The 17,754-nt window shown below is 40.6% G+C and overlaps 1 protein-coding gene across 1 annotated transcript; it reads left to right on the forward strand.

Annotated features, from left to right (window-relative positions):
- The first annotated feature begins 189 nt into the window (after positions 1-189).
- prox2 (prospero homeobox 2) lies at positions 190-16,618 on the forward strand. The gene is made up of 5 exons (XM_045723470.1): positions 190-247; positions 3,673-5,328; positions 7,023-7,132; positions 8,631-8,825; positions 15,660-16,618. Exons 2-5 carry the CDS (start codon positions 3,768-3,770, stop codon positions 15,825-15,827), a joined length of 2,034 nt encoding a protein of 677 aa, XP_045579426.1. The 5' UTR covers positions 190-247; positions 3,673-3,767; the 3' UTR covers positions 15,828-16,618.
- The last annotated feature ends 1,136 nt before the right edge of the window (positions 16,619-17,754 follow it).

The raw sequence follows: 17,754 nt of genomic DNA on the forward strand, positions 1-17,754 counted from the left end.
AACTAATTTGTTCTATTGAGGATTTGTTTTGAATGATGGTGTAGGCCGTAATTGTAAATAATATTTTGCTCTTAACTGACTTGCCTAGTTAAATAACGTTGAAATTAAATAAAAAATCATCCTTGGCCTCAGAGTTGAGTCAACTCCGAGGCCACGCCTCTGTTTCTTTTTGATGCATTGACAGTAGCTCCAGCTCTCATCACATTCATTTTCAGTGTATCAACCCCGACTCTACTCACCGCAACAGGTAAGGTGCGCATTCTGTGTGCTCGTTTACTTTGGGACATTCTCAGGATGACAACTAAGCCAACATTTCTCAGCTACATCCTTAGTTTCACAACTAAAGGCTATGATTGTTGACCTTATTGTTAGTTGATGTCAGTATTGTCCACATGCAAATTCATTGGTTGCTTATGATTTCAGCTATGTTGAATTCTTGACGTTTTTTTGTGTGTATCATTAATTCAGTAAATAAAGGCACGTTTGTTTTGTGTTTTTAGGCAAATCTTAGGCACATTTTAGGCTTATTGATTAAACATTTGACATACAAAACTCTCAATGAGCACTTATAGACTGCTTTTCACTACAGATTACAAGCTGCACTGTAACATTGTGTAATGTTTGTCTTGTTTAAAAATATATTAATAACTCTATAATTGATGAACTATAGTTTTATGGATAGTTCTGTCATTTCCATGCAGATGGACGTAGGCTATAGGCTACATTTGCTATTATGTTAGAATATCATGCCTCGTTTTGGATTGATCCAAATAAATGTACTTGATAATCATTAATTGCCTAAAGAATAAGACTCTCCTATTAGATAACCTTACTAAAAAAAGTTGTAAGGATGATTCAACAAACGACAGAAAGAGCTTCCATCCAATAAAGGGCAAATAATCCATCCTCAAATTGTAAATCAAGTATGGAGATGACCAGTTCTTCAGTCACTGCCATACACCAGGTAGCCTACACAATGTGCAATGTGTTGTAAATTATACATTAAAGACGTGCTGTAAGTGGAATATGAATGACTTCACTGTATTTATTGAGGATGTCTATTTTTCCAACTTTCTGTAGTCATAGTGGTCAGTAATGTATTTGTATTTTTATTTTGATGTGTTTCTCCCTCCAAAAAAAGTTGTTGGAAAGAAAATGTTCGTATTGGTTATAAGGCTATTTACTCACTTATGTAAAACAAAATATTTATCACATGAGGGCTTGGTGAAATATACATTCATTGTGTGTTGTTTTTATAGAATGCAAGTCCGTCATTTGTAATGTGTAATTAATAGTGATTGTGGTAAATTTGATCGATGTTTTTACCAGGAGACATTTTTACTAGCTGTCTTGACATGCTGTTTTTACAGAGATAAAAAAAATACAAAAACATGATCCACACATTGGAATAAATCAATTTACAAAGAAACTACAATTGAACGCAAATGAGAGATAAAAACATTCATTCATTTATTTTCCTCTTAATAATATACAGTACCAGTCAAAAGTTTGGAGACACCTACGCATTCAAGGGTTTTTCTTTATTTTTACTATTTGCTACATAATAGTGAAGACATCAAAACTATGGAATCACACATATGGAATCTTGTAGTAACCAAAAAAGTGTTAATCAAATCAAAATATATGTTATAGTTTAAATTCTTCAAAGTAACCACCCATTTCCACATATGCTGAGCACTTGTTGGCTGTGTTTCCTTCACTCTGCGGTCCAACTCATCCCAAACCATCTCAATTGGGTTGAGGTTGGGGGATTGTGGAGGCCAGGTCATCTGATGCAGCATTCCATCACTCTCCTTCAAGATCAAATAGCCCTTACACAGCCTGGAGGTGTGTTTTGGGTCATTGTCCTGTTGAAAAACAAACAATAGTCCCACTAAGCGCAAACCAGATGGGATGGTGTATTGCTGCGGAATGCTTTGGTAGCCATGCTGGTTAAGTATGCCTTGAATTCCAAATAAATCCCTGACAGTGTCACCAGCAAAGCATCCCCACACCATCACACCTCCTCTTCCATACTTCACGGTGGGTTGAACCAAAAATCTCTAAATTGGACTCATTAGTCCAAAGGCCAGATTTCCACCGGTCTAATGTCCATTGCTCGTGTTTCTTGGCCCAAGCAAGTCTCTTCTTCTTATTGGTGTCCTTAAGTAGTGGTTTCTTTGCAGCAATTCAACCATGAAGGCCTGATTCACACAGTCTCCTCTGAACAGTTGATGTTGAGATGTGTCTGTTACTTGAACTCTGTGAAACATTTATTTGGGCTGCAATCTGAGGTGCAGTTAACTCTAATGAACTTATCCTCTGCAGCAGAGGTAACTCTGGGTCTTCCTTTCCTGTGGCGCTCCTCATGAGAGCAAGTTTCATCATAGCGCTTGAGGGTTTTTGCGACTGCACTTGAAGAAACTTTCAAAGTTCTTGAATTTACTGACATTTTCCGGATTGACTGACCTTCTTGTCTTGAAGTACTGATGGACTGTCGTTTCTCTTTGCTTATTTGAGCTGCTCTTGCCATAATATGGACTAGGTCTTTTACCAAATCATGTTTTCTTCTGTATACCACCCCTACCTTGTCACAACACAACTGATTGGCTCAAATGCGTTAAGAAGGAAAGAAATTCCACAAATTAACTTTTAACAAGGCTCACCTGTTCATTGAAATGCATTCCAGGTGACTACCTCATGAAGCTGGTTGAGAGAATGCCATGAGTGTGCAATGCTGTCATCAAGGCAAAGGGTGGCTACTTTGAAGAATCTCAAATATAAAATATATTTGTTTAATACTTTTTTGGTTACTACATGATTCCTTATGTGTTATTTCATAGTGTTGATGTATTCACGATTATTCGACAACGTAGAAAATAGTAAAAAAAAAAAAAAAACCTCGAATGAGTAGGTGTGTCAAAACTTTTGACTGGTACTGTAGATTGATCCTTTGTGTGTTTTTTCAGAATATTTTCTTGCCTTTCATATTCTGATTAAATAATACCTTTCATGAGTGAAACTGTTATTCTTTTTATCATTCATATTGACTATGTCCAACCCAAGATGAAAGGGAGACACAACTGTGCACTCCCCTGTGCCTTGACTTCTTAGAGATTTCTCTTATACATCTGAGGATCTTCAAATAATGATCTACGGGCCCTTGCCATTCCATGCTATGAATATGTAATAACAAGTTTGTTAACTGAGGTAGTGATTATAAGATCACAGATGAAATTTCAAGTTCTAAATATGAAATAGCAGGATCACATATTGCATTATATTTAAAATTATTTTAAATGACAGTTTGTTTCTGTGCATCACTTCTTTAAGGTGTCATAAGCATAATGGAAGAAGCAGATTATTGTTTCCCAACATGATTATATACATTCAATCAACTCTGTTGAATATCATTTAAGTGGCATGTAATAGAGAAATGAGGGAGCGTTATCTATTGACATTTAGTAACCGAAGTGTTCTGATGCAAGCCCTCTGCTCTATGTTCTGTAGGTTTAACTTGTACTTGTGCTTTCTACTTTCCCCAAAACACAACAATTTGAACCCCAAATATTGTTAAGTGTTGCATACTGTTCACAGATATACCCTGTGCTATAGATGCTGTACTGAATAAGAGATTTATGGTCTATTCAGGTTTTATCCTTTGCTTTTCAGATACCTGCATATCCAGAGCAGTCTGTGGTCCATTCATCTCATTGTGACTCACTCTAAGGTGTCCCGACACAGCAATAAAAAGGTTCACAGTGAGCATGAACCTAAGCCTTCCTGACCAGAACATGCACAACCCCAGTGACGGCGGTGTGGAGGATGACAAGGCTGAGCTCATGATCCCCTGCTTCCGCAGAAACATGTACGATGAGCCTCTAACCTCATACTCCAATGGATCCATCATTTCCCACCTCCTGCGCAAAACCGTCCAAAACAAGAGGGTTCTGGACGAAAGCCACTTCTACCTACCGACCTCGGCTGTGTCCAGCTCCACCATGGCTGACTCCAGTCAGGAGGACCAGAGCAGTGTCTCCTCCAAGGACAGCACGGCGGAATTTGCATCCCCAGGCAGTCACCTCTCAAACGGAGCCAGCCCTGAGGGGGACAGGCCGCTGAGTGATCACCTCCAGGCCAAGCGTGCCCGTGTGGAGAACATCATCCGAGGCATGGCGGGCTCTCCCAACAGCAGGCTCCATGGGGACAGTGAAAGGGCCATGTCAGACACCAGGGAGGCTAGAGAGGCCTACAGGGAGAACAAACGCAAACAGAGGCTCCCCCAGCATCAGGAGCACAGTCTCAATGCTGCTGCACCGGCTAACAGAGGCAGCAGTAGCAGCAGTGGCAGCAGCAGTAAGGATGAAGAGTGCCACAAGCTCAAGGAGCAGCTCCAGAGCATGCAGAGGCTCCTGAGACAGCTCCAGGAGAAGTTCTTGCAGGTTTATAACCAGGAAGACACGGAGCGTGAGGACAGAGATGGCACAGGCACAGCCAGCACCGCAAAACACGACGACGCCACACCAAGCAAAGAGTCTGGGTTCCGTAAAAACATGGATGAAGAGTTAGAGAGGAAGCATGACAGAGCAAAAGGAGACTGTAAGGACAGGGTGAAGAAAGACGGAAGTTTTCTGACACATCAAAAGGAAGGCAAGAACCTACAGGAGACTCTGAAGCATGAGCTCTCCAAAGCGGTGAGTGAGAGTGTAGATATGGTGTTCAAGAAACTCTCCTCCACGGGGCTCAACCAGTCATCTTATCAGCGCATGTGTCACACCCCGGAGAACATCGACGTGGGAGTTGAGAGGAAGGGCCAGGTAGCCTGTAACCAGGAGCAATCACACACTGAGGAGACAGCCAAACCCCAGGCTCTAGAGTACTACGAGAGCACTGAGCCTTGCAGCCCTGAGGATCAGACCGAGGCTCTGTCTCTTGTGGTCCGTAAGCCGCTCCTAAGCCAGCTTAGCTCAGTTACCCCGACGGTGAAGAGGCCCTACCCCTTACACCATTCTCCATTCCAGTTTAACTACAGCACACCTCTCCATGACAGTCAAATCCTGGAACACCTCCTCAAATACGGGTCCCACACTAACTTCGGAGGTCTCCCATGCGTGCCCCCATCCATGGACAGAACCTCCCCAGACTCGGTGGAGCTGCCCTGGGATGCCATCGCCATGAGGTCCAAAGTGACATCCAGCCACCTGACCCACCACCCTCGCACATCAGGCCTGGGACCAGTGACCGTGGACAGTCTGTGTCTACCTCACGTCAAGATGGAGTGTGGGGACATGCAGAGCATGGCAGAGAGAAACTCCTACATGTCTCTGAATATATCCTTTTACTGGCCTAAAAAATCTCGTAGCGTGGTAGTGTTCCAGCTAACATTTGTCAGCATGTAGATTTAGTAATGTAGAATTGCATTTATAAGTATATAATTTATGGATGTATGCATTAAATGCTCCATAGAATATCTATTTTCTTTCACTGACATAATGACATAGAGCATTATGTACACTGTATTAATAATCCTAGATGTGTTTACTAATATTGAGTTATCTGATATTATGTATCTACATTCATTATAAAATTCACTATACAAACTCCCTCTGTTTTGCCTTCCCAATTGAACAATGATTCGTTGCCGTTCAATGCAGCATGCGTAGTTCCATTAATACAGACTTCAAGGATCATTTTTTCTTTGATCTCGCTAACCCAAAATAAAATTATAGCATCTTCTTTAATCTGAGCAGAGTAATGACTTTAAGTCTAGAAAAAGACAAATAAAAAGGAATACAAGGCTTTGATAAGAATTGTCAGGAACAAAAGCCAATTTTCAAAGGCAGAGAAAGCTTCTGTTTCTGTCCAGGAAACAGTGTTTTTTCAGACTTGAAAAGGTGCAGAATATATTTCTCTATCATCAGTGTGATAGGAGTGCATCTGAAAGGTCAGAGCTGAGTGCCTGTGGAAAGCAGAAGTGCCTCCCTACCAGAACACTTGTCTTCTTGAGTATATATAGGATACATACACAGCCATCAAAAGATGTGTTTATACACACGAAAAACATTCCAACAATAAATGTAATCTAGTGAGAGTATATTCAATGACACCACTCTGCATTTTATCATGATTATGATCGCTTTAATCATAAATTAATATAATCACATTGTCAAACGAAACATATTAATAATTATTTCCATAATCATTATGATAGAAACATGCTAATAGTCCCCTGCTGCTGTTGTTTAGCAGTGTTTGATCTTTGGATATGCTACCGGCACATCACAGGTAAACTGTAGTAAGCCAACTCCTGTGCCATATTTCTTTTTCACCTCTACTGAACAACTCTAAGTGATGTGAAGATTGTGCCCGTGGTCAGAAGTGGTCATTGTCCTTAGTTGTAAGGATTTGGAGAAGAATTGTATTAGGCTCTCTGAGGATATGCTTTATCTTTACTGTACAAAGAGCTGTGGTTCTCTTTGAACAATTTCTCATCAATCTTTCATTCCAACTTCCTTATTTCAAAGGTAGGATTCCCTAATAAATGTATAGTGTGCTGTGACCTGCTGATAAGGAAGTATTACCTAAAGCGTGGCCGTGGGCTACAGAAAGAAAGGCCTCTGAAGATCTAGTTGAATAGAATAGGTATGATTTTATTTGTAACATGATGAACCAGATTAATACTAAAAAAATCATACTTCAAGCAACGTTTCTAGCTGGAAGATGTCTTCAAATGATCAAGTAAACTAGTTACTATTCAAATCATTTCCCAAACAATCACCATCACCACCGCTAGGCATTAGGGGTAAGAGCCGCAGTGACTAATTCAAATCCCTAATCTAGTTCATAATGTTGTAGGGTCATTATTGACTTCCTGGTTACCACAGAGCTGTTATTTAGTGTCATTCATTTTAATTGGAGAAAGAGGCAATTCCGTATTCTAATCTATTAACACTTTTTACAGTGTATGTGAACTGTATTTAATTGTGATTGACTGACAGAACTTGTGGCCTTAACACATTGACACATTCAGGAAGGCCTAACCCCCAACCATCTGAAGAAAGCTAAGCTGATGTTCTTTTACACCCGTTATCCCAGCTCCAATGTGCTGAAAACCTTCTTTCCCGATGTCAAGGTAAGCTAACACAATATTAATTAACGTTATGTTATTTAATGTTAATGGGTTTGTTCTCTGTTCACCCTATTTGCCTGCAGAATACTTGTTGATGTATTTTTGGGACAGAATGAGCAGTAGGTCGGAGGAAGGAAACAAAAGAACACATGGCTTAGAAAAACAAAGCTGTTAAGCCAGTAGCATGTCCTGGGGCATAGACTAGGGAGATAGAGGGGCGTTCTTTCTTTAAAAAGCCACTCTAGTCAGCAAATGGAGTGACAAAAGACTGTAATAAAGCCACTGTTGTTCTGCGTCAGTACAGGGCAGGTTTTAGACATGCACGCAGGCAGGCTGTGAGGCGAGCACTGGGCCTAACCACAGCATCATGTATTTCTGTGTGCCCTGTGTGTTTCCTCTCCTGTCCCCTCTCCTTCCACCGTGGCCGGTACATGTCCTGCTAGGGCCAGTCTGTGTCTGGGGCCCAGGCCTGGCCTCCACACTACTCTATCTGACCCTAGGGTCATAAGGGAGGCCTGCAGCCAGCAGCCTACTGCGTCTCCTCCTTGCCCACGACCCTGTGGTGGGAAGTGGCACTGAACAAAAGACAGTTCTAATCCTGGTGTCTGATTCCATCCTATCAGGCAGAGTCACTGAGAGGGAAGCTTCCTTCTGTCCTTGCGCTGCACTGTGGCTTTCTCACCGTCCGATAGCAGCAGAGAAAATAAACGTCTTTGATGCCTGCCCAGCCCTTGGGCGTTTTTTTCTTTCTTTCTGGATGAAGAGATAGAATAACCAGGCTAATGTCAAGACTGAGTTTAGAAACACACGGCTTTGACAGATGTTTTTTTATTCAGTAAGTTGGTGGGAAAAGATCAGAGCAATTAACGTTGAATAAAATGACAGACCAACACAATCCACATTGCTTGCATACAGTACTAGTCAAAATGTGGACACAACTACTCATTCAAGGGTTTTACTTTATTTGTACTATTCTCTACATTGTAGAATAATAGTGAAGACACCAACAACAATGAAATAACACATATGGAATCACGTAGTAACCCAAAAATATATTTTAGATTTTAGATTCTTCAAAGTAGTCACCCTTTGCCTTGATGACAGCTTTGCACACTCTTGGCATTCTCTCAACGAGCTTCATGAGGAATGCTTTTCCAACAGTCTTGAAGGATTTCCCACATATGCTGAGCACTTGTTGGCTGCTTTTCCTTCAGTCTGCGGTCCAATTCGTCCCAAACCATCTCAATTGGGTTGAGGTTGGGTGATTGTCGACTATATAGATTTTATAGATTTTTATTGACTTGTTTTACCCAAAACAACATATTTATATTCCAGCTCAGATTTGTAAGTGGATATGAAAAAGAGAGAAGACACGGTTTTGACACAGAGTAGGTTCTCGATCATCTTGCATCAACTTGATTATTTGGTGGATAAAGACATGTAATCTGAATAAACGATGTCAGTAAATGTTTCTCAACTTGTTGTCCCCTTGTGTCTCTAGTTCAATCGGTGCATCACCTCTCAGCTCATCAAGTGGTTCAGTAACTTCCGGGAGTTCTACTACATCCAGATGGAGAAGTTTGCCCGCCAGGCCATAGTGGACGGGGTCAATGATGTGAAAGACATGTCCATCAGCAGAGACTCTGAGCTGTTCAGAGCCCTCAACATGCACTACAACAAAGCCAATGACTTCCAGGTAAGTCAAAATGTGTTTATCTCCTCCCCTGGTATCCAATGTAACTATATACTGTATGTAAGCTCGTCAATGTTTTTCCATGATTTTAGATTATTACATATTAGATTAGCATCCTCCCTTTCCAAAGTAAATTGCAACACGTATTCAAAGAAAATATGGTCAATGCTGACTGAATTATCTTTATGTATGGGAACAGTGTGTTCATTCTGCTTTCATCAGCACTCCTCGGTTGATGCAGCCAATGCTGTGCTTTTTGCCCTGAAACTAAAATTAGTCATAGAGTGAGGAAAACAATAAAGTTGTTTAGGCAGGAATGTGATAAATTACACATTGATGTAGTATTAGGGTAATACACCTTCATTAGCATATCATAGAATTCTCCTCTCAGTAACCTGTTCCTGATCTGGTCTGGTCAGTAATCTCCTACCTCTGTGGATCTGGTCTGGTCAGTAATCTCCTACCTCTGTGGTTCTGGTCTGGTCAGCTATCTACTACCTCTGTGGTTCTGGTCTGGTCAGCTACCTCCTACCTCTGTGGTTCTGGTCTGGTCAGCTATCTCCTACCTCTGTGGTTCTGGTCTGGTCAGCTATCTCCTACCTCTGTGGTTCTGGTCTGGTCAGCTATCTCCTACCTCTGTGGTTCTGGTCTGGTCAGCTATCTCCTACCTCTGTGGTTCTGGTCTGGTCAGCTATCTTCTACCTCTGTGGTTCTGGTCTGGTCAGTAATCTCCTACCTCTGTGGTTCTGGTCTGGTCAGTAATCTCCTACCTCTGTGGAGGTCTGGTCAGCTATCTTCTACCTCTGTGGTTCTGGTCTGGTCAGCTATCTCCTAGTTGTGGTCACGTATGACTGTGTCCTTGCCCTGACCCATGTGTCACTGCACCTGTGGCTGCACAGCCTTTGCAGCCATTATCTAAACTCTAGAGCAATGCTTTATCAAACTGTGGGAAGAGGAAGCTGCAGAATCCCACTAAAACAACTCGGGATTAGAGGACCAGTACGCCTGAGCGAGGCTCAGATTGCTACTGATGCGGAATGCTGAGAAAGATGCTGTGAATTCCGAGGGAGAAGGCTGATTGGTGGGAAAGAACCAAGACCGTTTTCTTTACCTTGGGACTAAGACATTCCTTTCCCAGGGATGCTTTGTGTCGGGAGATGAGAAAAAAAAAGTTATGCCAACAACTGGACTGTTAGCTGGTGTATGGGAAATAATGGCACCGAATAGATTCTTGTCCCAGCATCCAAGCCTGATCTGTGTTGATCTGTGTTGAGAACAGGGTGAAATTCCTGGGAAGGCTTGGTGCTTTCTCTCTTTCCGAACAGCTAAGTTGAAGGCAACAAGGCTACAAAGTCAAAGCAGAATCCCACTACAGACAGCTAATGATTCTGACATTGTATTTGTTTTATGAGCATAGAGAACAAAGTGTGAAGGAGCTGTCTGTTTTGAAGTGAGTAAGGGTGTTAAAAATGTCCTTGTAGGCAGGGCCGGATTAAGAAATCATAGGCTCCGGGGCTTTGTTTTTTTTATAGGCACCCCAAACTTTGCTTTCCAAACTGTACGTTTTACCCGCGATTATATTTTGAAATCTGCAAGGCAAACCGAAAGCCGCAACCAACCATAGAAAAATAATCCATAGATGGCAGTTCCCATTCAAGTCAGGACTGGTATCCATTGCTACTGTACCCATGACTTTAACAGTCAAATTGCCAGGATAAGAAGTTACTAAACCCTTCTATGGATTATATGTCTATGGCCACAATGCAACAAGCTGTAAATTTAGCGCATGCTGCCAAAACTGCAGTCTTCCCAACAGTAGACATACTGGTAACTGCCAAAATAAAGGAAACACTTTAGTCCATGAGGCATATAAAGTATACAGTGCATTCGGAAATTATTCAGACCCCTTGATTTTTTCCCACATTTTGTTACGTTACGGCCTTATTCTAAAATGGATTAAATTGTTTATTTCCCTCATCAATCTACACACTATACCCCATAATGACAAAGCAAAAACAAGTTATTAAAAAACTTAAATATCACATTTAGATAAGTGTTCAGGCCCTTTACTCAGTACTTTGTTGAAGGACCTTTGGCAGCAATTACAGCCTCGAGTCTTCTTGGGTATGACGCTACCAGCTTGGCACACCTGTATTTGGGGAGTTTCTCTCATTCTTCTCTGCCGATCCTCTCAAGCCCTGTCATGTTGGATGGGGAGCGTTGCTGCACAGCTATTTTCAGATCTCTCCAGAGATGTTCGATCTGGTTCAAGTCCAAGCTCTGTTTGGGAGACTCAAGGACATTCAGGAACTTGTCCCGAAGCCACCTGCATTGTCTTGGATGGGTGCTTAGGGCCGTTGTCCTGTTGGAAGGTGAACCTTCGCCCCAACCCGCTCTGGAGCAGGTTCTCATCAAGGGTCTCTTTGTACTTTGCTCAGTTCATTGTTCCCACCATCCTGACTAGTCTCCCAGTCCCTGCCACTGCAAAACATCCCCACAGCATGATGCTGCCACCACCATGCTTCACTGTAGGGATGGTGCCAAGTTTCCTCCAGACGTGACACTTGGCATTCAGGCCAAAGAGTTCAATCTTGGTTTCATCAGACCAGAGATTCTTGTTTCTCATGGTCTAAGAGTCCTTTAGGTGCCTTTTGGCAAACTCCAAGCGGGCTGTGCCTTTTACTGAGGAGTGGTTTCCGTTTGGCCACTCTACCATAAATGCCTGACTGGTGGAATGCTGCAGAGATGGTTGTCCTTCTGGAAGGTTCTCCTATCTCCACAGAGGATCTCTGGAGTTCTGTCCGAGTGACCATCAGGTTCTTGGTCACCTCCCTGACCAAGGCCTTTCTCCCCCGATTGTTTGGCCGGGCGGACAGCTCTAGGAAGAGTCTTGGTGGTTCCAAACTTCTTCCATTTAAGATTGATGGAGGCCACTGTGTTCTTGGGGACCTTCAAGTGCGGCAGAAATGACACAATCCTGTCTCGGAGCTCTACGGACAATTCCTTTAACCTCATGGCTTGGTTTTTGCTCGGACATGCACTGACAACTGTGGCACCTAATATAGACAGGTGTGTGCCTTTCTAAATCATGTCCAGTGAATATAATTTACCACAGGTGGACTCCAATCAAGTTGTAGAAACAATTCAATGATGATCAATGGAAAAAGGATGCACCTGAGCTCAATTTTTGATTCTCATAGCAAAGGGTATGAAAACTTATGTAAATAAGGTATTTCTGTTTTTAATATTTAATACATTCGCAAAAATGTCTACAAAACTACTTTCACTTTGACATTATGGGGTATTGTGTGTATTTTTTTATTTATTTAATCCACTTTAGAATAAGGCTGTAACTTAACAAAATGTGGAAAAAGGGTAGGGGTCTGAATACTTTCCTGGCATGGTTTAGGTCCACTGGTAGAGTCTATGCCAAGGTGCACTGAAGCTGTTCTGGCAACATCCTTTTAAGAGACTCTATGTTGGTGTTTCCTTTATATTGGCAGATACCTGTATGTGCTTGTGTTAAGGCTGTCTACACTCATTGAGAACGGGTTCTTCCTGTGGTTGGTGGTTGCAGAAAAAAAAATATATATATACCACATATATAATATATACTGTATATATAATATATACAGTATATACAGTACCAGTCAAAAGTTTGGACACACCTACTGTTGAAGTCGGAAGTTTACATACACTTAGGTTGGAGTCATTAAAACTAGTTTTTCAACCACTCTACAAATTTCTTGTTAACAAACTATAGTTTTGGCAAGTCGATTAGGACATCTACTTTGTGCATGACACAAGTCATTTTTCCAACAATTGTTTACAGATAGATTATTTCACTTATAATTCACTGTATCACAATTCCAGTGGGTCAGAAGTTTACATACACTAAGTTGACTGTGCCTTTAAACAGCTTGGAAAATTCCAGAAAATGATGTCATGGCTTTAGAAGCTTCGGATAGGCTAATTAACATCATTTGATTCAATTGGAGGTGTACCTGTTGATGTATTTCAAGGCCTACCTTCAAACTCTGTGCCTCTGCTTGACATCATGTGAAAATCAAAAGAAATCAGCCAAGACCTCAGAAAAAAATTGTAGACCTCCACAGGTCTGGTTCATCCTTGGGAGCAATTTCCAAACGCCTGAAAGTACCACGTTCATCTGTACAAACAATAGTATGCAAGTGTTAACACCATGGGACCACGCAGCCGTCATACCGCTCAGGAAGGAGACGCGTTCTGTCTCCTAGAGATGAAGGTACGTTTGTGCGAAAAGTGCAAATCAATCCCAGAACATCAGCAAAGAACCTTGTGAAGATGCTGGAGGAAACACGTACAAAAGTATCTATCACAGTAAAACGAGTCCTATATCGACATAACCTGAACGGCCGCTCAGCAAGGAAGAAGCCACTGCTCCAAAACCACCATAAAAAAGCCAGACTACGGTTTGCAACTGCACATTGGGACAAAGATTGTACTTTTTGGAGAAATGTCCTCTGGTCTGAGGAAACAAAAATAGAACTGTTTTGCCAGAATGACCATCGTTATGTTTGGAGTAAAAATGGGGATGCTTACAAGCCGAAGAACACCATCCCAACCGTGAAGCACAGGGGTGGCAGCATCATGTTGTGGGGGTGCTTTGCTGCAGGAGGGACTGGTGCACTTCACAAAATAGATGGCATCATGAGAAGGAAAATTATGTGGATCTATTGAAGCAACATCTCAAGACATCAGTCAGGAAGTTAAAGCTTGGTCACAAATGGGTCTTCCAAATGGACATTGACCCCAAGCATAATTCCAAAGTTGTGGCAAAATGGCTTAAGGACAACAAAGTCAAGGTATTGGAGTGGCCATCACAAAGCCCTGACTTCAATCCTATAGAATATTTATGGGCAGAACTGAAAAAGTGTGTGCGAGCAAGGAGGCCTACAAACCTGACTCAGTTACGCCAGCTCTGTCAGGAGGAATGGGCCAAAATTCACCCAACTTATTGTGGGAAGCTTGTGGAAGACTACCCGAAACATTTGACCCAAGTTAAACAATTTAAAGGCAATGCTACCAAATACTAATTGAGTCTATGTAAACTTCTGACCCACTGGGAATGTGATGAAAGAAATAAAAGCTGAAATAAATCACTCTACTACTATTCTGACATTTCACATTCTTAAAATAAAGTGGTGATCCAAACTGAACTAAAACAGGGAATTTTTACTAGGATTAAATGTCAGGAATTGTGAAATACTGAGTTTAAATGTGTATGGTTAAGCTGTATGTGAACTTCCAACTTCAACTGTACACATTCAAGGGTTTTCTTTATTTTTTAAAACTATTTTCTACATTGCATTGTAACTAAGAAATAACATATATGGAATCATGTAATAACCAAAAAAGTGTTAAACAAATCAAAATATATGTTATATTTTAGATTCTTCAAAGTAGCCACCCTTTGCCTTGATGACAGCTTTGCACACTCTTGGCATTTTCTCAACCAGCTTCATGAGAAATGCTTTTACAACGATCTTGTTCCCATATATGCTGAGCACTTTTTGGCTGCTTTTCCTTCACTCTGCGGTCCAACTCATCCCAAACCATCTCTATTGGGTTGAGGTCGGGTGATTGTGAAGGCCAGATCATTTGATGCAGCACTCCATTTTTGTATTTATATTTATTATGGATCCTCATAATAAATACAAAATGGTGGAGTGTGGACCTTCTTCCTGGGGTCCAGCAAAATTAAGGAAATTAATACCATTTTTAAAACATTACCACACATTCAGACTGTGTGCCCTCAGGCCCCTACTCCACCACTACCTCATATATACAGTACAAAATCCATGTGTATGTGTGTGTATAGTGCGCATGTTATCGTGTGTGAGTGTATGCGCCTATGTTTGTGTTGTTCCATAAGTTTTTTTTTAATCTGTTTTTTTAAATCTATTTTTACTGCTTGAATGAGTTACTTGATGTGGAATAGAGTTCCATGTAGTCACAGCCTGGAGGTGTGTTTTGGGTCATTGTCCTGTTGAAAAACAAATGATAGTCCCAGTAAGTGCAAACCAGATGGGATGGCGTATCACTGCAGAATGCTGTGGTAGCCATGCTGGTTAAGTGTTCCTTGAATTCGAAATAAATCACCGACAGTGTCACCAGCAAAGCACCCCCACACCATCACACCTCCTAAAAGTTAAAAGTAACTTTTAACAAGGCACACCTGTTAATTTAAATGCATTCCAGGTGACTACCTCATGAAGCTGGTTGAGAGAATGCCAAGAGTGTGCAAAGCTGCCATCAAGGCATTGGGTAGCTACTTTGAAGAATCTGAAATATAAAATATATTTTGATTTGTTTAACACTTTTTTGGTTACTACATGATCCCATATGTGTTATTGCATCGTGTTGATGTCTTCACTATTATTCTACAATTTAGAAAATTGTAAAAAATAAAGACAAATCCTGAAATGAGTAGGTGCGTCCAAACTTTTGACTGGTACTGTATATATACACAGTATTATTATTATTGTTATTATTTTTATTATTATTATCATTATTATTAGTTTTGATTCCCCTTGGGCCCCCCATTAGCCTGGGCCCAGGGGCTTCACTCCTGTTTTAATCCGGCCCTGCATGTAGGTCCAGGTTCCACAGTGTTGGTTCAGAGCACTGTAGAAAAGAGTTATGTAAACAATGAGACAACACACCTCCCATCCACTGTGGTGGTTTGTCACTCACATTAAAGAAGCCGTTGGTTTAGATTTTGCTTGGTTTCAGTGCACGTAATTCATTGAGACTTGGCTTTAAGCACAACATCGTGTTTGATCTCTCTACCAACAGGTTCCTGATAGATTCCTTGAGGTTGCTGAAATTACTCTCCAAGAGTTTTTCAACGCCATTTCAACTGCCAAAGATTCTGACCCCTCTTGGAAGAAGGCAATCTACAAGGTCATCTGTAAACTGGACAGTGATGTCCCAGATGAGTTCAAGTCATCCACCTGCCTATAGACAGAGCAAACAATAGTCATGCTCGAGAAAGGAAGGACATTTTGCAGTCATACAATGACAATAAGTGCTAATGTAACACGTCTTGCCAATAAATTGGATTTTAGTGAGAGAATCAAGGAACAAATGGATTATGTTGTAAATTACATATTATACACTGCAGTATAGGAGCCTACTTACTGCACTTACAGCTTTTTACAGTCTCAGTGAGCTTTATAGCACTGCTCCAGCTCTCTCCTAGGAGTTTTTTAAAACTTAGCTGACAGCAGATCGTAGTGTGTCTGTGCATCTCCATAGGGATTCAATTAAGACAAGATGTAGTTGCATGTTTGTAGATGTAGTGATATTTAAGGGCAGTGGTTTAATACTGTAGTGTACTTGCTAGGTCTGATAGACTTACAAACGTGAACAAAATGGTCGTTTCTATACATATTTGACTTATGGTTCCTAATGGACATGCGGTTTTGGATGATTCTGAGAGAAAGACATACTGTGGTAATAGTTTATTTTTATTTTGTAGCAAGTGTTTTATGTAAATGTGAATACGCTAAATGTATTAACCTAATAGCATGTAAATATTGCAAATGACCACAAAGAACCAATTGTTTGAGAAAAAATTGTATGTACAAAAAAGTACAAAGTTATGTTTAGATGTTTTGTGCCTATTTCTAGGCACAAAACAGTCTATTGCCTATTGTCAACTCAATTCCATAGACACCATATTCTGAGTGGTTATTTGATAGTCCTGCTGATAGAATAAAGCTGCACTTACTTCATCTTGAGACGTCTTGTTTTTATATCACTGATTGTAAGTCACTCTGGATGAGGTTGTCTAATAAAATGACTTATATATAAATAGATGGAAATAATCACAATTTTAATTTATTGAATTATTTCACAATTCATTTCAGGCATCACCAAACATTTAGTAAATATAGTTCATATTTTTACTACTACTGTTTGTAACACCACATTGAAAGTATTCTGCCTCAATTCCGAGCCGCTAAAGTGACACTAATCCATGTCATAAAGACATCTGTTTAAAGTCCTACAGACTACGTTGCTCACATTGCATTAATTGTGTGGGCAGCGTGGATGCGAACAACTGCCATGTCTTAAAAACAGACACAATGCATTCCCTCCTAATGAGTAATGCCCAATGTGACCTCATATCAGAGTTGTGCCACCAAAGCAAAATTCCACAAACCCGTTGACTTTTTCTTCCAGGCACCGGCTTGCTCAAAGCGTGTTAATCACTTCACAAAGACACACACACGCTGACCCACAGATATACACACACGGTGACACCACAACTATGAATGGCGTGATTCCTCTCCCTGCTATCTGATAGAGGGCCTCCTGTGGTTAGCTCAATGGAAGCCTGTCAACTTCAAACCTGACTTGATATTCAGCCATCATTTATTATAAATCTATTAAAAGACTATCAATACGATACCCTTAAATGTATGAAAAAACATGCTGTAAAAATACAGTATGTCTTTGACTTCTTATAAACACAAATGAATAGAAAGAAAAACAAAGGAGTCTACATACACTGTGAGAGTAGAAGCTCTTCATTAAAGTAGACTGTTTCATGTTAATGTATTAAAATCATTTTGGCACCTCACAAAACAAACATTTAATTGGAAAACCTGTTAGGCACCCAAGCACCAATTACATCTGAAATGATAACATTTAAGAAATTAAAACATTGGTTTGATTAGCTTTATGAGAAGGAGTGGAGTATACCAACCTAGGTAATCATTTAATAGACATTTATTTTCAATTAGATCAATCTTCTTCCGTAAATTGATTTAACATTTCAACTCAATTAAAAAGCCACCGGTTGAACTAAAGTACTTTGTTCAAATTAATTTGTTATGACATTTTCAGTATAAGACTTGGTAATGCCTGATATGATGAAAGAAAA

Source organism: Salmo salar, chromosome ssa09 (assembly GCF_905237065.1).
Source record: "Salmo salar chromosome ssa09, Ssal_v3.1, whole genome shotgun sequence".
NCBI classification, from domain to species: Eukaryota; Metazoa; Chordata; class Actinopteri; order Salmoniformes; family Salmonidae; genus Salmo; species Salmo salar.